At 37.6% G+C, this 26,543-nt stretch overlaps 1 protein-coding gene across 1 annotated transcript in view; it reads right to left on the bottom strand.

Annotated features, from left to right (window-relative positions):
* LOC128640513 (pancreatic lipase-related protein 2-like) overlaps window positions 1-25,291 on the bottom strand; it is a 70,523-nt gene extending 45,232 nt beyond the window's left edge. The window contains exons 1-6 of the mRNA XM_053692989.1: window positions 25,208-25,291; window positions 23,700-23,816; window positions 17,173-17,307; window positions 5,311-5,419; window positions 4,929-5,048; window positions 4,707-4,826 (exon numbers count right to left, since the gene is read on the bottom strand). Coding sequence (XP_053548964.1) covers window positions 4,707-4,826; window positions 4,929-5,048; window positions 5,311-5,419; window positions 17,173-17,307; window positions 23,700-23,717 — 502 coding nt within the window. The 5' untranslated portion in view covers window positions 23,718-23,816; window positions 25,208-25,291. The remainder of the gene's footprint in view (window positions 1-4,706; window positions 4,827-4,928; window positions 5,049-5,310; window positions 5,420-17,172; window positions 17,308-23,699; window positions 23,817-25,207) is intronic.
* Window positions 25,292-26,543: the final 1,252 nt, after the last annotated feature.

Raw genomic sequence — 26,543 nt, forward strand, 5'->3', positions numbered from 1 at the left:
GACACACATTGTTTGTTTGTAACTGATATTGCGGATAACAGGATTTGCCCAATAATTCAGACTGGTGAAAACAAACAGGCAGGTAAGAAGCTTAAAGGCTTTAGTTTTGTTCGTGTACGTTACCGCCTTGAGGACCGTGAGTGTTCCGTTACCGCACTGGGAGATCCGTGTCTGGGACTGGCAGCGTGTGTGAATGCGGCTTACTTCCGGGTAGCGGTAAAAAAGTAGATCCGGCCAATTAGACACTCTACATAAGTATGCTAGCACAGAGGGCATTATCAACCAGTCAGAATTTAATTTTTTAGTTATAACTTACCCCAAGACCCTCACTTTCTATTTTCTACCCAAAGTACACAAACAAAGAACTAAACCTCTAGGCCGTCCCATCATATCAGGGATAGAATCACTCACCAGCAATTTATCCCAATATGTAGATTTTTTTCTTCAGAAATATGTTGTTAACCTTAAATCATACCTTAAAGATTCAACACACTTTCTCAACTCAATAAAAAACCTTATATGGCAAGACAACTATATATTCGTCACATGTGATGTGAGTTCACCTTACACCAACATTTCCCACAAATTAGGTTTATCAGCAGTCAAAATTTATTTGGACAGTGATAAAACACTTCCAATTAAACAAAATAAATTTATCCTTGATTGTATAGAATTCATCTTAACAAATAACAGTTTCCTTTTTAATGATGAAATCTTCTTGCAAATAAAAGGTACTGCAATGGGCACAAGGTTCGCCCCTAGTTATGCTAACTTGTTCATGGGCCACTTTGAAGATCTATACATTAACGAAGGCCCATGGGGGGCGAACCTTGTGCACCCTGGTTAGATTTACAGGTATATATAATAGAAGTGTGTAAGAATACTTAGTATAAGTAGGTATGATTTTGACTCTTCTGCTATTTTATAGATTGGAATTGGTATTCGATAAATACCTATTTTTGTCAACATGGTATATGTTTTATGTTATATGTTTAGCTGCTCATGGATGTATTAGTTACATTATCATATGGAGCTGCGTCTCCAGATAAGATGCCTGTAATGTTTTCCGTTGATTTTCTTCTTTGGTATTATGTTTCATTCTTTTTTTTTTTCTTTTTATATGCACTAAATCAATAAATAAAGAAAAATGATTTAAAAAAAAAAAAAAAGAAATCTTCTTGCAATTAAAAGGTACTGCAATGGGCACAAGGTTCGCCCCTAGTTATGCTAACTTGTTCATGGGCCACTTTAAAGATCTATACATTAACGAAGGCCCATGGGGGGCGAACCTTGTGCACTATTGCAGATACATTGATGATATTTTCCTAATATGGAAAGGAGACACTGAATTATTGGATCTGTTTATCACAGATATAAATAAGAACAACATGGGCCTATCATTTACTCACGAATACAGTAGTAGTAAAATTAATTTTCTAGACATTGAAATAGAGATTAAAAATAACCAAATACAGACAAGAACTTATTTCAAAGATATAGACGCCAACAACTATATTCATTCTGAAAGTTGCCATTTAACAAAATGGAAATCCAATATTCCCAATAGCCAATTTATGAGGATTAAAAAGAACTGTTCCTCTCAAGAAAGCTACCAGTTACAGTCCCAAATCCTCACAGATAGGTTTATAGATAAAGGATATAACCCAGTCACCATCAAGAAAACACAATCTGAAGTAGCCCATATCAATAGAGATACATTATTGACAACTAAATCAAAGAAAAAACACAATAATTTAATTAGTAAACATGATGACTTGTTTATACCATTCATAACGGATTTCAGTTCACAACATGGAGAAATCAAGAAAATTTTAAAAAAACATTGGTATCTCTTAAAACAAGATCAGGTTCTAGGACATAACATAAAAGACCAACCAGATATAATTTTCAGGAAAGCAAGAAACTTAAAAATGATACTTTCACCTAGTGAATTTAAGAAAGGAAACCATTCATCTGATAGAGACTTGTTAGGTAACCAACTCAGTGGATATTTCCCATGCATCACTTGCAAATCCTGCCAGCATAGCACAAAACTAAAAGAACTTCATTCTCCTACAACTAAATATTACAGTAAAATAAAAGAGTTAATTAGATGCACAGATAGAAACATCATTTACTGCATACAATGTTCTTGTAAACTTCTCTACTTTGGTAGAGAAGTTTACATAAAATAAGTATTCAATAAAATAAACATAAAACCTAGTAAAGTTTTTTCTGCCAATAAACAAACAGACATAGTTCAATTAAGTTAAAAAATAAACAATCATACAGACAATGTCATTTGAAACTAGTAATGGTCATAGTGTAAATATGGAATCTTTTGATTTCTATATATACAAATAACTCTAGCTTTAAATTAGGTTACGCTCCTATAATTCAAGGTAGCCGTCCCTCTGATAACAAATCGTTTCTTTGCCCAACTCTTTCCTAATGAAATCTGTGATAATCTAATCACCGGACTTTTTTGTAAAAATATACATGGGAAAATATACATGGAAAAATATACATATATTTACTATTTTTCTCTAACTCCCTAGTGACATTTGCATTTCTAATGGCAGTCTAAAAAATCTGCTATCTACATGGACATTCAATTTTTAAATCTTCACACTTGTAGATAATAGTTTAATATATATGGCATATTTTTTCTATTTGAATGGAATATCCTATATATATTTTTTTCTATATTTTTTATATATTTTATTCTATATATTTTTTCCATATTTTTTCTATTTTTTTCTATTTTTTATTATTTCTTTTATTTATTATATATATTTTTTTCCCCTTTGATTGGAATATTTTTAGTTATAGTATCAACACCCCCTCTTGTTCTCGAAATATGTACTTTATGTCTTTCCCTTTTTCCTCATAATCTACCATAAGTATTTCAAAAGTACACCCATACAAATCAAATTATTTTGGCACATTATCCTATGGTCTGAAATAGAATAAACCATTATTTATATTATCTATTCAATTCTTACTACATTCGTCATTATATCCTTTTATTTTAGTCACTCACATATTGAGATAGTACAATATCACAAATCGATAAATGCTTTTAAATTTTAATAACCTATTCTCTTTCATCAGATTAACATGACCTCTTGTTTTTTAGAATTTTTTATTTGCATTATGATTAGTACACCAAGTCAAGTCTAAGAACTATTCAGTTCTTGTAATAATCAAAGTTTTATTTTATTTTTATTTTAATTTAGAACTTACTTTTCAATAACATGCTTATTTTATAGCATTGTAAAATATATATATAATTGTAATATGTCTTTGCCGCTTAGAACACATCAACTCTCCTATGTTTTTCAATTGTTACAAAAACTGTTCACTAATTAATGTCTAATAGACAGATAATTCACGACTACAACACACCCTGTGGGAGTCAAATTTGGACCTATCACGAACCACATGAGGATATTTAAATCTACACAACACCACGATGAGCATCTTGATAAAGGCCACCCGGCTGAAACGCGTAGATTTGCTCATCTGTCCATTATCTACTTATTATTCCTTTAGAGAATTCGGTTCTAGTAGGTGAGGTGCATTAAAGCTGTCTTTAAATAAAGCGGTGTATACATGTGCGTAATTCCTCACCCAGGATCTATCTACCGAGTTCTCACTGAGTCCATTCACTACCTGTCTGATATAACGGATTCCAGTCATACTATCCCACACGTCGGAACAGGTAATAGGACCTGGAGGTACAGCCCAGAGAGCTCTGTCACGGCTGCCAGCAACTACCCCAGCCCCAAGACTTACCTGTAAAACAGTTTCGGTAACACACAGGATATCCAGTTAAAGTGGGATTTTACATCTTGAAATTGCAGTGCACTAACAACATCGCCTGTTACCAACAAAGTATTGGACACCACCGCAGGAGCGGTTCTTTACATTTACCCTCTACGGCTACTAACAGCTCTGTTTTAACCACTTGAGGACGGTATTAAGATACACAGAAACGGTAAATTGGGAACAATTGTCTGCTATCTTTTTTTTCTCATGAAACAGACCCACTGGGATACTTAGTGTCAGAGACTGTCCTTACGATAAAATTGTTTTTAACAATATATCCACCTGTTTCTTATGTATTATCAAGTTCTATTTGTAACATATTATTGTTTATTGCATTTTTAACCCCGCCATTGGTGCCGGCACCTTCTAATATTTGTATCTGTATTTTATTTATTTATAATTTAATTTTTATTGTTTTTATATACAATTAAATTTTCATTGCGTTCATTAGACTTTGTGTACGACTATATATAGTCCCCTTAGAGGTTTAGTATACAATTATTTTTATATAACTCCAACTCCTTGCTACATCATACAATAGTTCACTCTGTGAACACAGAGCACTGCCTCCACCACATTGGCACATTACAATAGTCTAAACTCTAAGCTTTGTTAGCGCTACCCTCACTCTGTTCTTTTCCAATGATAAATGCTGACAGTGTCGGCATTTATCAATGTCCGCCAGCACATTGATAAATCTACCCCATTAAACGCTATATATTAATTAGGTATTAAAAAAATAAAATAATATATAAAACTAACAAAAAACTCACTATTATTATTATCACCTTTATTTTTAATGCTACAGCAACATTCAGCAAAAGATAATAATTTGTGAATTAAATATATTTTTATTTTAATTATAAAATATTTGCCTTCAAAAACTTTGTCAATGTCTAGACTTAAGTTGATTATGATTTCTGGGCATCCTGGCATAAATTTCCCCCCATTCAGATAGAAGTCGAGATGTCCACTTGACTGTTTTATTCCTAAACCTGAAAAAAAATAAAAGTATAATCTACTATGTGACATCTACAATTTACCTCCTACCAATTAATTAATTTTCTAGGTTAACTAGTAATGAGTTGACATCTTACCTAAATAAGGAATAAAATCAGCTGCATTTGTATGAATCACTTGCACCAAGACAGCATCGGTTAAATCAAGTCTGACTTCAGCGGGTGTTCCTTCAAATAATGGTCCAGCTGGATCCAAACCTGGTTTTTATTTATTTTTAATTATTTGTCATATATTTGAATTATTTCAGTACTTAACCCAGTTAATACAACATGCCATTAGATTCCATAATTAAATAGATCCCTCCCTCTCCACGTAGCCTGTAATAACTCCTTCTATATTACTTAAAACATAGACATTGATGAGCCATCAATTTTTAGTCAAGGAAATTGTGTAATTGTTGTCTAATTAGTTCGGCATCATTTATATTATTTACATACTAGATTTGCCAGCAGATCTTACCGCTTATTAGCCTAATTCCAGGCTTTCTTTTTCCAACCTCACCAGCTGTGTGCGCTCCCAGGCTGTGCCCAATCAAGTGAACCATTGAAAGAGGGTGGCTAAAAATATTCTAATAAACAATTTCCAAAATTAGGGTAATGGCATTTGAAAAATATTGCTGATATCACCATTATTGTAACTAAGAGAAAAATCATATTACATGTGTTAAGCAGAGGGTGCTAAGCCATTGATGCGCAAGTAGTGGAGTTTTAATTTAGTTCATTTTTATACTATTTATAATAACTGTTTAGTTCAGGTCTTAAAAAGTGATACATTTTGAAACGCGAGCGTAACACTTGACTCATCGCTTGTAATATGAGCGCAATGAGTGAACCAATAGCTCTCCCTAAGCTATTCACTAAAAGTATTTTACATGTTTTGGTTAAAATATTTAAAGGGAGATGATACTCATAAGATAAATCACTTGAAAGTGATGCAGCATAACTGTATAAAGCTGAGAGAAAAAAATATGAATATGAACATCTCTATGTAAAAAAAATTTACCTCCAAATTTCTTCACCTCATTGGAGTAAGTTCTCTCTGAACAGTTATCCCTCAGCTACTATCAGCTGCATGTTATAAAAAAAAAAAAAAAGACAATCTTTACTCTACAGTGATCTCATGACATTTCACTGAAATCTCATGACATTTCATATTAAACTTCTTTAAACTGAGGAGGGAAATAACAGGACTTCAGCACATGCCAGATGTACGCTCCCTTGCAAGTCCCGGGACTAGAATCCTAATTGGCTGCTTAAAGTCAGTTTACAATGGGATGTGGCTACTGAGGAAATGTTGAGGTAAATATCTTCTTTTTTTATAGAGATGTTCGGGGGATATTTTTCTGTCATCTTTTTACAGATATGTTGTATTACTTTCAAGGGCTTCATCATTTGAGTATCATGTCCCTTTAACCATTCCCTTGTAATACTGTATTGTACCATGTTCTTTGTGCAAGGTTGTGTAAAAGATTACAAACTCTGTGCTATTGATTGTGCTCCACTTGTAATCTAGACTAATAACAATACTTAAACATTTGTAGTACTTGTATTTTTTATTTTGAACATATATATTCATGCTGAATACTCAGGGAATCACTATTTGATATTCAATTAGTTTAAAACAACACAAATATTGCATTTTTGTTAAACAGTAGAGTTAAACTGAATGTAAATGTTTCAAGGGTACAGGTGAAAACAAAGGTATTAATCCCTTAAATGCAAGTAAAAGATAGAATAAGGGCAATTTTCATCAGTATTGTTTAGTTTTCTTTCATTTTCGTTGTGCATTCATTCAGATTTTCGTTTAGCTAAAATCCAATTTTCATGACAAATGTGTATTCATCTGAAAAAGAATACACATCTCTAATATACCGTATTGTGCCGCATATAGGCCGCACCTGAATATAGGCCGCACCCTTAATGTTTGGTGCCATTTTGAAGAAATTTAATTTTTAAAGAAAATATCTTCACACCTACAATACTCATAATGCAATAAAGTTCCCAAAAAGGGAGGCCCTTAAATGCACATTAAACCAACAAACACTGTGTGTATAATGGCTTAACAAGTCAGCCTATCATGCGCCCATAGATAAAGTACCAAAAGCTAAATTAACCAAATGCTAAGTTAACACACTTACCCACAAGCTGCGGCAACTTCTGTCTAACACCCGGTGCTGGATGTGTGGCTAACCGGACAACCTGGTCCCCTACGATTGTGTAATTCCCTTGAATGTAGCTCTGAGCGCATCCTTCAGCAATAACTGACACCTCCATATTAGTTCTTCAGGTTACTTGGACTTCCGCACCGGGTAATGACATCATCACTCAGCGGCCAATTCAGTGGGGTAGCGGTATTGGATCACGGTTGCATTAAGGGTAAAAACGAGTGCTCACTCCTAAAGGCCAAGTCTGGATTCAAATGAAAAACTGCAAAGGGAGCACTCACTTGTTGTAAAACGTCACTTTTATTTTGCCAAAGTAAAAACTGCTTACACAACAGTCCATAAAACAAGCATCATAGAAGCCCAATCAATACAGATAGCTGCTATCTGCATCGATTGGGCTTCTACAATGCTTGTTTTATGGACTGTTGTGTAAGCAGTTTTTACTTTGGCAAAATAAAAGTGACGTTTTACAACAAGTGAGTGCTCCCTTTGCAGTTTTTCATTTGAATACAATACCCATAAGGCCACGGGGTGCACCGGAAGTTCGGCAGCACTGCGCATGTGCGATATTGCCGATAAGCACCCGAATATAGGCCGCGGCCCGCATATAGTCCGCACTGCAAATTTAAAGGTACAAATCAAGGGAAAAAAGTGCGGCCTATATGCGGAACAATACGGTATATATAAGTTCATATGTGTTTATATTTACTGTTAAACCACTCTCTATATACTGTTTAAAGTATCTCTCTTTTTCTCTTTGTGTGTATATATATATATATATATATATATATATATATATATATATATATATATATGTGTGTGTGTGTGTGTATATATATATATATATATATATATATATATAATGCTATTAATTTCTTTAAAGTTACTTCCTTTATAATATGAATCTATATAATATAAGACTTGTACAACCTAATAGTTTCAGAGCAAACTAAAATATTAATTATTTATTGGTTAAAAACTAGACATGTGCATGGCTAAAAAATTTGGTTCGTTTTCGGTTCGGATCGATTCGGACTTTTCGAATAAATTCGTTTCGGATTTATTCGGATTCGAATAAATTCAGCTGAATTCGGTTCTATTCGGTTTCCGAAATTCGGTATGTTTTAGTACAATAACACCCATTTAGTACACTAACACCCATAAACTACCTATGAACCACTAAACCGAGGCCCCCCCACATCGCAAACCCTATAATAAAATTATTTAATCCCTAATCTGCCGACCGGACACCGCCACCACCTACATTATAGCTATTAACCACTAATCTGCTGTCCCTAACATCGCCGACCCCTACATTATAGTTATTAACCCCTAATCTGCCCCCCTCAACGTCGCCGCAACCTAACTACAAGTATTAACCCCTAATCTGCCGACCGGACAACGCCGCCACCTACATTATAGCTATTAAACCCTAATCTGCTGTCCCTAACATCGCCGACCCCTACATTATAGTTAATAACCCATAATCTGCCCCCCCAACGCCGCCGCAATCTAACAACGCCGCCACCTACATTATAGCTATTAACCCCTAATCTGCTGTCCCTAACATGGCCGACCCCTACATTATAGTTATTAACCCCTAATCTGCCCCCCCCATTGTCGCCGCAATCTAACTACAAGTATTAACCCCTAATCTGCCGACCGGACATCGCCGCCACTATAATTAATGTATTAACCCCTAAACCGCCACACTCCTGCCTCGCAAACACTATAATAAATTTCATTAACAACTAATCTGCCCCCCCCAACGTCGTCGCAACCTAACTACAAGTATTAACCCCTAATCTGCCGACCGGACATCGCCGCCACCTACATTATAGCTATTAACCCCTAATCTGCTGTCCCTAACATCGCCGACCCCTACATTATAGTTATTAACCCCTAATCTGCCCCCCCATTGTCGCCGCAATCTAACTACAAGTATTAACCCCTAATCTGCCGACCGGACATCGCCGCCACCTACATTATAGCTATTAACCCCTAATCTGCTGTCCCTAACATCGCCGACCCCTACATTATACAGGGAGTGCAGAATTATTAGGCAAATGATTATTTTGACCACATCATCCTCTTTATGCATGTTGTCTTACTCCAAGCTGTATAGGCTCGAAAGCCTACTACCAATTAAGCATATTAGGTGATGTGCATCTCTGTAATGAGAAGGGGTGTGGTCTAATGACATCAACATCCTATATCAGGTGTGCATAATTATTAGGCAACTTCCTTTCCTTTGGCAAAATGGGTCAAAAGAAGGACTTGACAGGCTCAGAAAAGTAAAAAAATAGTGAGATATCTTGCAGAGGGATGCAGCACTCTTAAAATTGCAAAGCTTCTGAAGCGTGATCATCGAACAATCAAGCGTTTCATTCAAAATACTCAACAGGGTCGCAAGAAGCGTGTGGAAAAACCAAGGCGCAAAATAACTGCCCATGAACTGAGAAAAGTCAAGCGTGCAGCTGCCAAGATGCCACTTGCCACCAGTTTGGCCATATTTCAGAGCTGCAACATCACTGGAGTGCCCAAAAGCACAAGGTGTGCAATACTCAGAGACATGACCAAGGTAAGAAAGGCTGAAAGACGACCACCACTGAACAAGACACACAAGCTGAAACGTCAAGACTGGGCCAAGAAATATCTCAAGACTGATTTTTCTAAGGTTTTATGGACTGATGAAATGAGAGTGAGTCTTGATGGGCCAGATGGATGGGCCCGTGGCTGGATTGGTAAAGGGCAGAGAGCTCCAGTCCGACTCAGACGCCAGCAAGGTGGAGGTGGAGTACTGGTTTGGGCTGGTATCATCAAAGATGAGCTTGTGGGGCCTTTTCGGGTTGAGGATGGAGTCAAGCTCAACTCCCAGTCCTACTGCCAGTTTCTGGAAGACACCTTCTTCAAGCAGTGGTACAGGAAGAAGTCTGCATCCTTCAAGAAAAACATGATTTTCATGCAGGACAATGCTCCATCACACGCGTCCAAGTACTCCACAGCGTGGCTGGCAAGAAAAGGTATAAAAGAAGAAAATCTAATGACATGGCCTCCTTGTTCACCTGATCTGAACCCCATTGAGAACCTGTGGTCCATCATCAAATGTGAGATTTACAAGGAGGGAAAACAGTACCCCTCTCTGAACAGTGTCTGGGAGGCTGTGGTTGCTGCTGCACGCAATGTTGATGGTGAACAGATCAAAACATTGACAGAATCCATGGATGGCAGCCTTTTGAGTGTCCTTGCAAAGAAAGGTGGCTATATTGGTCACTGATTTGTTTTTGTTTTGTTTTTGAATGTCAGAAATGTATATTTGTGAATGTTGAGATGTTATATTGGTTTCACTGGTAAAAATAAATAATTGAAATGGGTATATATTTGTTTTTTGTTAAGGTACCTAATAATTATGCACAGTAATAGTCACCTGCACACACAGATATCCCCCTAAAATAGCTATAACTAAAAACAAACTAAAAACTACTTCCAAAACTATTCAGCTTTGATATTAATTAGTTTTTTGGGTTTATTGAGAACATGGTTGTTGTTCAATAATAAAATTAATCCTCAAAAATACAACTTGCCTAATAATTCTGCACTCGCTGTAGTTATTAACCCCTAATCTGCCCCCCCCAACGTCGCCGCAATCTAACTACAAGTATTAACCCCTAATCTGCCGACCGGACATCGCCGCCACCTACATTATAGCTATTAACCCCTAATCTGCTGTCCCTAACACCGCCGCCACCTACATTATAGCTATTAACCACTAATCTTCTGTCCCTAACATCGCCGACCCCTACATTATAGTTATTAACCCCTAATCTGCCCCCTCAACGTCGCCGCAACCTAACTACAAGTATTAACCCCTAATCTGCCGACCGGACATCGCCGCCACCTACATTATAGCTATTAACCCCTAATCTGCTGTCCCTAACATCGCCGACCCCTACATTATAGTTATTAACCCATAATCTGCCCCCCCCAACGCCGCCGCAATCTAACTACAAGTATTAAACCCTAATCTGCCGACCGGACAACGCCGCCACCTACATTATAGCTATTAACCCCTAATCTGCTGTCCCTAACATCGCCGACCCCTACATTATAGTTATTAACCCATAATCTGCCCCCCCCAACACCGCCGCAATCTAACTACAAGTATTAACCCCTAATCTGCCGACCGGACATCGCCGCCACCTACATTATAGCTATTAACCCCTAATCTGCTGTCCCTAACATGGCCGACCCCTACATTATAGTTATTAACCCCTAATCTGCCCCCCCCCATTGTCGCCGCAATCTAACTACAAGTATTAACCCCTAATCTGCCGACCGGACATCGACGCCACTATAATTAATGTATTAACCCCTAAACCGCCGCACTCCTGCCTCGCAAACACTATAATAAATTTTATTAACAACTAATCTGCCCCCCCCCCCACGTCGCCACAACCTATCTACAAGTATTAACCCCTAATCTGCCGACCGGACATCGCCGCCACCTACATTATAGCTATTAACCCCTAATCTGCTGTCCCTAACATCGCCGACCCCTACATTATAGTTATTAACCCCTAATCTGCCCCCCCCAACGTCGCCGCAATCTAACTACAAGTATTAACCCCTAATCTGCCGACCGGACATCGCCGCCACCTACATTATAGCTATTAACCCCTAATCTGCTGTCCCTAACATCGCCGACCCCTACATTATAGTTATTAACCCATAATCTGCCCCCCCAACGCTGCCGCAATCTAACTTCAAGTATTAACCCCTAATCTGCCGACCGGACATCGCCGCCACCTACATTATAGCTATTAACCCCTAATCTGCTGTCCCTAACATCGCCGACCCCTACATTATAGTTATTAACCCCTAATCTGCCCCCCCATTGTCGCCGCAATCTAACTACAAGTATTAACCCCTAATCTGCCGACCGGACATTGCCGCCACCTACATTATAGCTATTAACCCCTAATCTGCTGTCCCTAACATCGCCGACCCCTACATTATAGTTATTAACCCCTAATCTGCCCCCTCCCAACGTCGCCGCAATCTAACTACAAGTATTAACCCCTAATCTGCCGACCGGACATCGCCGCCACCTACATTATAGCTATTAACCCCTAATCTGCTGTCCCTAACATCGCCGACCCCTACATTATAGTTATTAACCCATAATCTGCCCCCCCAACGCCGCCGCAATCTAACTACAAGTATTAACCCCTAATCTGCCGACCGGACATCGCCGCCACCTACATTATAGCTATTAACCCCTAATCTGCTGTCCCTAACATCGCCGACCCCTACATAATAGTTATTAACCCCTAATCTGCCCCCCCCCATTGTCGCCGCAATCTAACTACAAGTATTAACCCCTAATCTGCCGACCGGACATCGCCGCCACTATAATTAATGTATTAACCCCTAAACCGCCGCACTCCTGCCTCGCAAACACTATAATAAATTTTATTAACAACTAATCTGCCCCCCCCAACGTCGCCGCAACCTAACTACAAGTATTAACCCCTAATCTGCCGACCGGACATCGCCACCACCTACATTATAGCTATTAACCCCTAATCTGCTGTCCCTAACATCGCCGACCCCTACATTATAGTTATTAACCCCTAATCTGCCCCCCCCAAAGTCACCGCAATCTAACTACAAGTATTAACCCCTAATCTGCCGACCGGACATCGCCGCCACCTACATTATAGCTATTAACCCCTAATCTGCTGTCCCTAACATCGCCGACCCCTACATTATAGTTATTAACCCCTAATCTGCCCCCCCATTATCTCCGCAATCTAACTACAAGTATTAACCCCTAATCTGCCGACCGGACATCGCCGCCAGTATAATTAATGTATTAACCCCTAAACCGCCGCACTCCTGCCTCGCAAACACTATAATAAATTTAATTAACCCCTAATCTGCCCCCCCCCCCCCAACGTCGCCGCAACCTAACTACAAGTATTAACCCCTAATCTGCCGACCGGACATCGCCGCCACCTACATTATAGCTATTAACCCCTAATCTGCTGTCCCTAACATCGCCGACCCCTACATTATAGTTATTAACCCCAAATTTCCCCCCCCCCAACGTCGCCGCAATCTAACTACAAGTATTAACCCCTAATCTGCCGACCGGACATCGCCGCCACATACATTATAGCTATTAACCCCTAATCTGCTGTCCCTAACATCGCCGACCCCTACATTATAGTTATTAACCCCTAATCTGCCCCCCCATTGTCGCCGCAATCTAACTACAAGTATTAACCCCTAATCTGCTGACCGGACATCGCCGCCACTATAATTAATGTATTAACCCCTAAACCGCCGCACTCCTGCCTCGCAAACACTATAATAAATTTTATTAACAACTAATCTGCCCTCCCTAACATCGCCGCCACCTACCTAAAATTATTAACCCCTAATCTCCCGCCCCCAATGTCGCCGCTACTGTAATAAGGTTATTAATCCCTAAACCTAAGTCTAACCCTAACACCCCCTAACTTATATCTAATTTAAATAAAACTAAATAAATTTACTATAATTAAATAAATGAATCCTATTTAAAACGAAATACTTACCTGTAAAATAAACCCTAAGCTAGCTGCAATATAACTAATAGTTACATTGTAGCTATCTTAGGGTTTATTTTCATTTTACACGCAAGTTTGTATTTATTTTAACTAGGTACAATAGTTATTAAATAGTTATTAACTACCTAGCTAAAATAAATACAAATTTACCTGTAAAATAAATCCTAACCTAAGTTACAATTACACCTAACACTACACTATCATTAAATTAATTAAATAAATGAATCCTATTTAAAACTAAATACTTACCTGTAAAATAAACCTTAATATAGCTACAATATAACTACTAGTTACATTGTAGCTATTTTAGGATTTATATTTATTTTACAGGCAACTTTTTGTTTATTTTAACTAGGTAAAATAGCTATTAAATAGTTATTGACTATTTAATAGCTACCTAGTTAAAATAATTACAAAATTACCTGTAAAATAAATCCTAACCTAAGTTACAATTAAACCTAACACTACACTATCATTAAATAAATTAACTACAAGTACCTACAATTATCTACAATTAAATAAACTAAACTAAAGTACAAAACCACCCCCCCACTAAATTACAAAAAAAACCCCCACTAAATTACAAAAAATAAAAAAATATTACAAGAATTTTAAACTAATTACACCTAATCTAAGCCCCCTAATAAAATAACAAAGCCCCCCAAAATAAAAAAAATGCCCTACCCTATACTAAATTACAAAAGTTAACAGCTCTATTACCTTACCAGCCCTTAAAAGGGCCTTTTGCGGGGCATGATAGTGTAGTGTTAGGTGTAATTGTAACTTAGGTTAGGATTTATTTTACAGGTAAATTTGAATTTATTTTAGCTAGGTAGTTATTAAATAGTTATTAACTATTTAATAACTATTGTACCTAGTTAAAATAAATACAAAGTTGCCTGTAAAATAAATATAAATCCTAAAATAGCTACAATGTAACTATTAGTTATATTGTAGCTATATTAATAGCTAGTAGGGGGCTTAGATTATGTGTAATTAGTTTAAAATTATTGTAATATTTTATTATTTTTGGTAATTTAGTGTTTGTTTGTTTTTTGGTACTTTTCTGACGGATGGAAGACCTCTTCTTGCCCCGCTTGGATGAAGACTTCTGCCGGTCTGGATGTCCTCTTCTGCCCCATCGGATGAAGACTTCGGCCCAGCTGGGTGAACACGACTCAATGTAGGGAGATCTTCAGGGGGGTAGTGTTAGGTTTATTTAAGGGGGGTTTGGGTTAGAGTAGGGGTATGTGGGTGGTGGGTTGTAATGTTGGGGGGGGGGGGTATTGTGGTTTTTTTACAGGCAAAAGAGCTATTTTCTTTGGGGCATGCCCCGCAAAAGGCCCTTTCAAGGGCTGGTAAGGTAATAGAGCTGTTAACTTTTGTAATTTAGTATAGGGTAGGGCATTTTTTTTATTTTGGGGGGCTTTGTTATTTTATTAGGGGGCTTAGATTAGGTGTAATTAGTTTAAAATTGCCGGTCTGGATGTCCTCTTCTGCCCCATCGGATGAAGACTTCGGCCCGGCTGGGTGAACACGACTCAAGGTAGGGAGATCTTCAGGGGGGTAGTGTTAGGTTCATTTAAGGGGGGTTTGGGTTAGAGTAGGGGTATGTGGGTGGTGGGTTGTAATGTTGGGGGGTGGTATTGTGGTTTTTTTTTACAGGCAAAAGAGCTGTTTTCTTTGGGGCATGCCCCGCAAAAGGCCCTTTTAAGGGCTGGTAAGGTAATAGAGCTGTTAACTTTTGTAATTGAGTATAGGGTAGGGCATTATTTTATTTTGGGGGGCTTTGTTATTTTATTAGGGGGCTTAGATTAGGTGTAATTAGTTTAAAATTCTTGTAATATTTTTTTATTTCTTGTAATTTAGTGTTTTTTTTTGTAATTTAGTGTTTTTTTTTTGTACTTTAGTTTAGTTTAGTTTAGTTAATTGTAGATAATTGTAGGTACTTGTAGTTAATTTATTTAATAATAGTGTAGTGTTAGGTGTAATTGTAACTTAGGTTAGGATTTATTTTACAGGTAAATTTGTATTTATTTTAGCTAGGTAGTTATTAAATAGTTAATAACTATTTAATAACTATTGTACCTAGTTAAAATAAATACAAAGTTGCCTGTAAAATAAAAATAAACCCTAAGATAGCTACAATGTAACTATTAGTTATATTGTAGCTAGCTTAGGGTTTATTATACAGGTAAGTATTTAGTTTTAAATAGGATTCATTTATTTAATTATAGTAAATTTATTTCATTTTATTTAAATTAAATTTAAGTTAGGGGGTGTTAGGGTTAGGGTTAGACTTAGGTTTAGGGGTTAATAACATGATTATAGTAGCAGCGACGTTGGGGGCGGGAAATTAGGGGTTAATAATTGTAGGTAGGTGGCGGCGATGTTAGGGAGGGCAGATTAGGGGTTAGTAACATTTATTATAGTGTTTGCGAGGCGGGAGTGCGGCGGTTTAGGGGTTAATACATTTATTATAGTGTAGTTAGATTGCGGCGACGTTGGGGGGGGGCAGATTAGGGGTTAATAACTATAATGTAGGGGTCGGCGATATTAGGGACAGCAGATTAGGGGTTAATAGCTATAATGTAGGTGGCGGCGGTGTCCGGTCGGCAGATTAGGGGTTAATACTTGTAGTTAGGATTGCGGCGACGTTGGGGGGGGCAGATTAGGGGTTAATAACTATAATGTAGGGGTCGGCGATGTTAGGGACAGCAGATTAGGGGTTAATAGCTATAATGTAGGTGGCGGCGATGTCCGGTCGGCAGATTAGGGGTTAATACTTGTAGTTAGGATTGCGGCGACGTTGGGGGGGGGCAGATTAGGGGTTAATAACTATAATGTAGGGGTCGGCGATGTTAGGGACAGCAGATTAGGGGTTAATAGCTATAATGTAGGTGGCGGCGGTGTCCGGTCGGTGGATTAGGGGTTAATACTTGTAGTTAGGTTGCGGCGATGTTGGGGGGGGGCAGATTAGGGGTTAATGAAATTTATTATAGTGTTTGCGAGGCGGGAGTGCGGCGGTTTAGGGGTTAATACATTTATTATTGTGCCGGGGATATCCGGTCGGCAGATTAGGGGTTAATAAGATAATGCAGGTGTCAGCAATAGCGGGGGCGGCAGATTAGGGGTTAATAAGTGTTAGATTAGGGGTGTTTAGAGACTCAGGGTACATGTTAGGGTGTTAGGTGCAGACTTAGTGTTTCCCCATAGGAAACAATGGGGCTGCGGTGTTAGGTTTTTTTTTCAGCCGAAACTCCCCATTGTTTCCTATGGGGAAATGCCAAATTTTACCGAGCTAATTCGGATTTATTCGGAGATACGGCAGCTATTTCAGATTCATTTGGTAGATTCGGAAGTATTTTAATTCGGAAATTCGAATTGATCCGAATCTCCGAATTTACCGAATTTTCTGAATTTCCGAATAAATCCGAAACGAACCGCACATGTCTATTAAAAACTGTTAACTGAAATCACTGAGGAAAATAGGGTAGGAACAATATCACAGCTTTGTAGCAACATCTGCTTGACTTTACTTACTTCAAGAATGTTAATAAAAGTGGCCACCTCTGCTCCAACAACTCGGATATTGGCTACTGCTTGTGAGTAAAAAGTACGAGATCCTCCGCCCCAGTCAATAGAGAAGCAGTTTACGTCTTCCACTTGAATCATTGTCTAGAAACAGACAGCTCTGTTAAAGGGAGATTATAGCTCATAGTAAGCTCTGTAATGACAGCACATTGGTAAGAGATAAAATAAAAAAAAGTGTTGCAATCTGTGAGTAAGTACGCAGTAGAAAATAAAATTTCCTATTTAATTAGTGACTGAAAATAAAAATGTGAATCTAATTACACACAATGCACAACTTAAAATAAACACTGTCACCAAACCAAACCACAATAGAGATTAAAGTTTAGATCAAAATGTAATTTTATTCAGATGAATTCTCAGATGACTAGATTTCTGATAAAAGGAGACAGAAATAAAAATTCATAGTGTAACAATGTTGCACCAAATATTCATTCTTATAATAGATACAAATCCTCACACTTCTGAGCTACAATATTAAGTAAACAGCGTTATCAATAATCCCTCTGTATCTCTGCATTCAATCTCTTCAATTTTATGTAAAACAATTTAAAATCAATTAAAATGAGGAGAATGTGAGGCCACATATTAAGGATTCAATAACGGTAACGTTTGAAAGAGCTCTGCCCGCTATTTGGCTTATTGCAGCTTTTTTATAAGGATGCATTATCTGAGATCCTACCGAAATTAAATTCCATTGTCCTTTCTGATTGGAAATAGTCCTTAACCCTTTGTGGGACAGAGTTATTTGCTCACATATCCACTTGTAACATGAAAATAGAAATAACAATCACAAGAATTTAATCTCTGCTTCCTTTTTTGAGAAATCCAGCTATCAAAGAAGTCTTCTGAATAAAAGGACGTTTTAATCTAAACTAGAATTTCTATTGTGGTTTGGTGACAGTTTTTATTTAAAGTTTTGCACGGTGTGTAATTACATTGGTAAGAAATGCTGAATATATTTGTTTAAGCCATTCATTTTATAACTACCATTTCAACAAATTTTGCACACACCCACTTGCTGATATGGGAGCGTATACAGCCAATGATTGATGACTGCCAAAGAAGAGTGTATGTACAATGTGGCTACTATGAGGTTTAAGAAGCACTACTCCCTATCTTTATGCTATTGAAAGCTTTAATGCAGGGAGACGGAATAATCTCCAAACCCACCCCCCCCCCAAAAAAAAATAATTCTACTCCACATGTTGCTTGGTGCCATCCACAGTATTTTTAAACTGAGGGTTGGGAAAACATTTGTAGGAAGGTATTTTGGTGCCAACATGATATGCGTCATTTTAGATAAAAGCTCTTTTGGGTATAGATTTACATAATGCTGTGGAGATGATGTTAGTACACACTTGAGATAGATTTATAATTCTGTAGATGCAGCTGTTTCCGTGCAATTTATTATGCAGCGGATACAGCTATTTCCACTTGAGCCTTCAGGGGGCGACATTGCACAAGCATTTCCCCAGAAATTTCCTCAAAAAGTGATAAAACATTTATCATTATACTTAACCATTTAACCTTAATGACCACAACACTTCTCAAGTTTCTAACCGTTTGGGACCAGGGCTATATCCCCTTAGTGACCAGAGCACTTTTCCATTTTCTGTCCGTTTGGGACCAAGGCTATTTTTACATTTTTGCGGTGTTTGTGTTTAGCTGTAATTTTCTTCTTACTCATTTACTGTACCCACACATATTATATACCGTTTTTCTCGCCATTAAATGGACTTTCTAAAGATACCATTATTTTCATCATATCTTATAATTTACTATAAAAAAAAATGATAAAATATGAGGAAAAATGGAAAAAAACACACTTTTTCTAACTTTGACCCCCAAAATCTGTTACATATCTAAAACCACCAAAAAACACCCATGCTAAATAGTTTCTAAATTTTGTCCTGAGTTTAGAAATTCCCAATGTTTACATGTTCTTTGCTTTTTTTGCAAGTTATAGGGCCATAAATACAAGTAGCACTTTGCTATTTCCAAACCATTTTTTTCCAAAATTAGCGCTAGTTACATTAGAACACTGATATCTTTCAGGAATCCCTGAATATCCCTTGACATGTATATATTTTTTTTTAGTAGACATCCCAAAGTATTGATCTAGGCCAATTTTGGTATATTTCATACCACCATTTCACCGCCAAATGCGATCAATTACAAAAAATTGTTCACTTTTTCACAAATTTTTTCACAAACTTTAGGTTTCTCACTGAAATCATTTACAAACAGCTTGTGCAATTATGGCATAAATGGTTGTAAATTCTTCTCTGGGATCCCCTTTGTTCAGAAATAGCACACATATATGGCTTTGGCGTTGCTTTTTGGTAATTAGAAGGCCGCTAAATGCCACTGCGCACCACAAGTGTATCATGCCCAGCAGTTAAGGGGTTAATTAGGGAGCTTTTAGGGAGCTTGTAGGGTTAATTTTAGCTTTAGTGTAGTGTAGTAGACAACCCCAAGTATTGATCTAGGCACATTTTGGTATATTTCATGCCACCATTTCACCGCCAAATGCGATCAAATTAAAAAAAACGTAAAATTTTTCACAATTTTAGGTTTCTCACTGAAATCATTTACAAACAGCTTGTGCAATTATGGCACAAATGGTTGTAAATGCTTGTCTGGGATCCCCTTTGTTCAGAAATAGCAGACATATATGACTTTGGCGTTGCTTTCTGGTAATTAGAAGGCCACTAAATCCTGTTGCGCCTCTCACGTGTGTTATGGCTAGCAGTGAAAGGGTTAATTAGGGAGTTTGTAGTGAGCTTGCAGGGTTAATTTTAGCTTTAGTGTAGAGATCAGCCTCCCATCTGACACATCCCACCCCCTGATCCCTCCCAAACAGCTCCCTTCCCTCCCCCACCCCACAATTGTCCCCGCCATCTTAAGTACTGGCAGAAAGTCTGCCAGTACTAAAATAAAAGGGTTTTTAAAAAAAAATGAATTTTTTTTTAGCATATTTACATATGCTACTGTGTAGGATCCCCCCCTTAGCCCCCAACCTCCCTGATCCCCCCCAAAACCGCTCTCTAACCCTCCCCTCTGCCTTTTTGGGGGCCATCTTGGGTACTGGCAGCTGTCTGCCAGTACCCAGTTTACAATAAAAAGTGCTTTTTTTTTTGTTTGTTTTTTTTTTTCTGTAGTGTCGCTTCCCCACCCCCCACAGACAAACCCCCACCACCTTGCTGATTGTTTTAATTTTCATTTTTTTTATATTTTTTATTTCCCCATTTTCTGCAGTGTAGCGGTTCCCACCCGCTCCCTCCCCGTGCACGCGCCCGCCCCCACCCTCCCGTGCACGCGCGCGCGCCCGTGCGCGCCCCCAGCCACCCCTGCCCACGATCCCGCCCCCCTTCACATCCACAGGGCCATCGATGGCCGCCACCCGCCTCCCGGTCCGGCTCCCACCCACCAACACAGGGAGCAACCGATCTCCGGTGCAGAGAGGGCCACAGAGTGGCTCTCTCTGCACCGGATGACTTAAAAAGGTTATTGCAGGATGCCTCCATATCGAGGCATCACTGCAATAACCGGAAAGCAGCTGGAAGCGAGCAGGATCGCTTCCAGCTGCTTTCCACACTGAGGACGTGCAGGGTACGTTCTCAGGCATTAACTGCCTTTTTTCTGAGGACGTACCCTGCACGTCTTCAGTCGTTAAGGGGATATTTACATTTCTGCGGTGTTTGTGTTTAGCTGTAATTTTCCTCTTACTCATTTACTGTACCCACTCATATTATATACCGTTTTTCTTGCCAATAAATGGAATTTCTAAAGATACCATTATTTCCATCATATCTTATAATTTATTATAAAAAATGATAAAATATGATGAAAAAATGGAAAAAAAACTCACTTTTTCTAACTTTGACCCGTAAAATCTGTTACACATCTACAATCAGCAAACAATACCCATATAGTTTTTAAATTTTGACCTGAGTTTAGAAATACCCAATGTTTACATGTTCTTTGCTTTTTTTTTGCAAACTATAGGGCAATATGTACAAGTAGTACTTTGCTATTTCCAAACCATTTTTTTTTTTCAAAATTAGCGATAGTTACATTGTAACACTGATATCTATTAGGAATCCCTGAATAACCCTTCACATGTACAGTATATATTTTTTTTTAGTAGACAACCCAAAGTATTGATCTAAGTCCATTTTGGTATATTTCATGCCACCATTTCACCGCCAAATGCGATCGAATAAAAAAAATCGTTCACTTTTTCACAAACTTTTCACAAACTTTAGGTTTCTCACAGAAATTATTTACAAACAGCTTGTGTAATTATGACACAAATGGTTGTAAATGCTTCTCTGAGATCCCCTTTGTTTAGAAATAGTAGACATTTATGACTTTGTCATTACTTTTTGGTAATTAGAAGGCCGCTAAATATCGCTGCGCACCACACTTGTATTATGCCCAGCAGTAAAGGGATTAATTAGGTAGTTTATAGGGAGCCTGTAGGGTTAATTTTAGCTTTAGTGTAGTGTAGTAGACAACCCAAAGTATTGATTTAGGCCAATGTTGGTATATTTCATGCCACCATTTCACCGCCAAATGCGCACAAATAAAAACAAATCATTAACTTTTTCACTAACTTTAGGTTTCTCACAGAAATTATTTACAAACAGCTTGTGCAATTATGCCACAAATGGTTGTAAAGGCTTCTCTGGGATCCCCTTTGTTCAGAAATAGCAGACAAGGCTTTGGCGTTGCTTTTTGGTAATTACAAGCTAAATGCCGCTGCTCACAACACGTGTATTATGCCCAGCAATGACGGGGTTAATTAAGTAGCTTGTAGGGTTAATTTTAGCTTTAGTGTAGAGATCAGCCTCCCACCTGACATATCCGACCCCCTGATCCCTCCTTGACTCCCCTCAAACAGCTCTCTTCTCTCCCCCACCTAACAATTTTTACCGCCATCTTACGTACTGGCAGAAAGTCTGCCAGTACTAAAATAAAAAAGCTTTTTTTTATATAATTTTTTTAATTTTGTTTTAATTTATTCTGCAGTGTTGGATCCCCCTTAGCCCCCAACCTTCCTGATCCCCCCAAACAGCTCTCTAACCCTCCCCCCTCTACCTATTTGCTGCCATCTTGGGAACTAGCAGCTGTCTGCCAGTACCAAGTTTACTAAATAAAAAGTGTTTTTTATTTATTTTTTTGGCAAAAAAGCCATTTTTCTGCAGTGTAGCTGTCCCCCCTCAATAGCCTACCCCCCTCCCAGATCCATTTCTTAACATTTATTAACCCCCCTTTCCCTCTCACTCCATGCCATCACCTTCAATCTATTTTATTTTAAAGTACCAGTGCGTGTGTGCACACACACCCAGGCACACACTCCCACCCCCCAGCACGCTCCCAACCACTTGCGCGCACCGGATCAGGAAGAGGCCCACCCGCCTCCCTGCTATGACTCCCACCCACCAATGATCGCCACCATCTCTGGCCAATATAGAGAGGGCCACAGAGTGGCTCACCCTGCATTGGTGGGTAAAACAAGGTATTGCAGTGATGCCTCAATATTGAGCCCCTCAATATTGAAACCCCTGAGGACGTACAGGGTACGTCTTTGGTCATTAAGTGACAGTTTTTGTAGGATGTACCCTGTACGTCCTTGGTCGTTAAGCGGTTAAAGGGATAGAAAGGTCAAAATTTAAATGTGCATGGGTGGACACGTTTCCAGAGAGTGAGCAGTGGCTTGTATGACACAAATTAAGTCTTCACTGATATAATACACACCACTGGCATCTCTCTGAGCAGGCATAATGCTTGAATCCCAATACCCTAGTCACATGTAGCATATGTGCATATGCTGCTGTAATAGTAATAACTTTTAGTATACAGTAAGTATTTTTGCTAATGGAAGTATATATTGCAAAAAAAAAAAGCTTGATCCTGCTTTTCCTACAGAGCACCACAATTATGGAACGACCTCCCGCACACTTTAAAACCTTCCCCAAGCCTAATATCCTTTAAGAGATCCCTCTCTGCATATCTCAAAACAGAATACACCTGTCATGGTTGATTATATATTTCCTACCTGTTCTATGTTAAATTTTGCATATATTATGTATTAATATTGTTTTTGTATTTTATTGTCCCCTATTGTATCAATACAATGTTTTGTGGACCCAGGACATACTTGAAAACAAGAGAAATCTTAATGTATCCTTCCTGGTAAAATATTTTATAAATAAATAAATTTAAAATCAAAATGCATTCATGCACATTTCAGTTTTGACCTTCCTACCCCTTTAAATAAAGTAGTAGCAAGCCTGAAGCAGAACAAAACAAGTATTCTTTTTAATTTTGAGCAATGGAAAAATACATTACATTTTTGTCACATGTATGAATTTATTTATTTTTTTTCATTAAAGGGGTTTTCTCATTGATCATTTCCCTTATATTGTATGTCTGTATTACATGTAACATATATATGTGTACATCCTCACCTTACACATTTTTTCCATCCATATATAGTCCCCCTTCTCTAAGTATCCATGTATAAGGAAGTGAGATTTCCTGCTGGTCTTAAAATTAGATGTTGAAATCGTGGACTTATTGACCTCCTGTGGCATAAAGAAACATAAAGTCAGTTTAAATTCTGATTAATCAAGTTGATGTTTGCTTCAAAGGATCATGTGACACACTGAAACCTTAAAGGGACAGTCTACTCCAGAATTGTTATTGTTTAAAAAGAAAGATAATCCCTTTATTACCCATTCCCCAGTTTTGTATTACCAACCTACCTCTGTAATTACCTTATATCTAAGCCTCTGCAGACTGCCCCCCTTTTTTTTCTTTTGACAGACTTGCATTTTAGCCAATCAGTGCTGACACATAAGTAACTCCTTGTGAGTGAGCACAATGTTATCTATATGACACACATGAACTAGCGCTTTCAAGCAGTGAAAACCTGTCAAAATGCACTGAGGTAAAAATCAGTCTTCAATGGCTTAGAAATTAGCATATGAGCCTACCTAGGTTTAGCTTTCGACAGAGAACACCAAGAGAACAAAGAAAATTTGATTATAAAAGTAAATTGGAAAGTTTTTTTTAAAATTGCATGCCCTATCTGAATCACGAAAGTTTAATTTGGACTAGACTGTCCCTTTAATGTGTGAAAAATGCTACTGTGATATGATGTTGTTAAAGGGACGTTAAACACCTTGTAATTACAAGGCATTTTTGTTGTCTTGCTATAGAAAAACATATTAGCCAAGGCTAAACATTTTTAAAACAAATTAACATGCTGTAATATTTTTCAGTAGGCAAACTCCACTCACCATTTGCCTTCTTTGACAAATATATATAGTTGTCCACTTCATGTATAAAAGGTCTACAAATAAAGTATTATTTAGTTACTTGGTCTTTCGTCATGTACTGTTCCAATACCTTTCTGGCAATGCAATCCAGTGATATAAGTGTGTTATCAGTGTGTTATCATTCACACCCAGACAGATACACCTCAAGATCCTAATATGTTTTCTGTTTCCGGTATCTCAGTAGAAGCCGGAAGATAGATAAAAGGGGATTTAATTGGAATCGCAGATGAGTTACTTACCAAAGACACCATATGGCAATGGGTACCTGCGCATGATGACGTTTTGAACGAATAAAAGGAATGGTGAATGTTAAAGGTTTTATACTGGATTTTTAGATCAGCATCTGTGTATATTATTCTTTATAGTAGTGTCTATTACATGCAGTTAGATGAAAATTAGTGTATACTGTCTCTTTAACTACAGAAAAGTATGTACAGTAAGTGGAATAACCTTCCAGCAAAAGTCATAGGACGTTTCAGAATGATGAGGAAATATATAAGGATATAATGATTATAAATCAAGCTGAGTTGTTTTTTAAATAGATTAATTTGAATTTATAAATTGGTATGATGATTCATGACTACAAAATTATATTTCATGATAACCTATATTTGGCAATTAACTAGATGACTTACTTGGAAGATACTTGGATTTTCTCTAGTAATCAAAAATATGCGAGTATTGATTGTTTTAGGTGACCAAGGTAATGCAGAAATAGGCCTCTCTGGAGTTCCTCCCCATGGGGGACTGTCCGTGTAACAACCACTCTCTGGATAACAGACTTCCCCTCCTGGAAAGCATTGAAAAATGTTTCAAATTGTGTCTATAGATATGTGTTGTACTAGACAGATAGACAAATAGGAAAGATAGATTATCTTCATCATTTATAGAGCCTCTTTATGAGCATCTCACTTATATTTTCTACAGTTTTTTAGTGGGTGTTCCTGCTATTATCAGATGTGTTAAGTATCCAATACACGATAGTCTAGGTTACAAGTGAAGCATTATTGATAGCACAGGGTGTGTTAAAAATATTGCTGGTATTAAGTATCCATGGTAAGACACAATAACCAAACAATGTTTCGAATGGCCAACATACCTTTAACATGTCCTATACTTTCAACGGAGAGCGCTCATATTACAAGTTTAAAATTATATGTTTCACGCAAGCTCATTTTATATATGTATAGATATATATATTTTTATGTACAGTATGTATATATATATATATATATATATATATATATATATATATTTTGTATATACAGTAGGTATATATATATATATATATTTTTATATACAGTATGTATATATAAATATATATATAAAACTACACAGAGGTCCACAAGTGAACCTTATCCAGCAACCTCATATGAAGCCTATAAATTAAATAGATATAGGAACCATCACCCCCCAGAAATAAACACTACTAGGGATACTGGTAAATATTGTATATTTAATTAATTCGTGATCATGTGCAAAAAATATAATAAACAATACAAAAAACCAACCACACATTGATTGGTCATATAAAGTTAAGCATATGCAATTCATTCATTACCCAAGAAACAGGCGTACCCAGAATAATGATAAATAAGTATTAATTATTAAAGCCGGCAAATAGACAATAAGATCTTCACATATGAGAAATTCCCCAAAGCAAGTCTCTACATAGAATATTCTTGTAGTTAAACTGTCTCATGCAAATATATACGGCAGCTGCATACAATTATACAGCAACTAGGTATCCCCAAATTCATTCCTTCACTCCCTATGTGGCCAGATAAGGTATATCTCAGCAGATTAACAAATGACCATTGTGGGGGGGCTACAATATCGTTCATATCTCATCCAGAGTTCGTCCCATACCTTTTCTCATAACCATAAAGAAAGTTGAACCATGCCAAACAGGGACAGATATACAGGAGAGAAATTGCACAGCGCTATTCACATTCAGCGTCTGCTTCGTAT

Source organism: Bombina bombina, chromosome 9 (genome assembly GCF_027579735.1).
Source record: "Bombina bombina isolate aBomBom1 chromosome 9, aBomBom1.pri, whole genome shotgun sequence".
NCBI classification, from domain to species: Eukaryota; Metazoa; Chordata; class Amphibia; order Anura; family Bombinatoridae; genus Bombina; species Bombina bombina.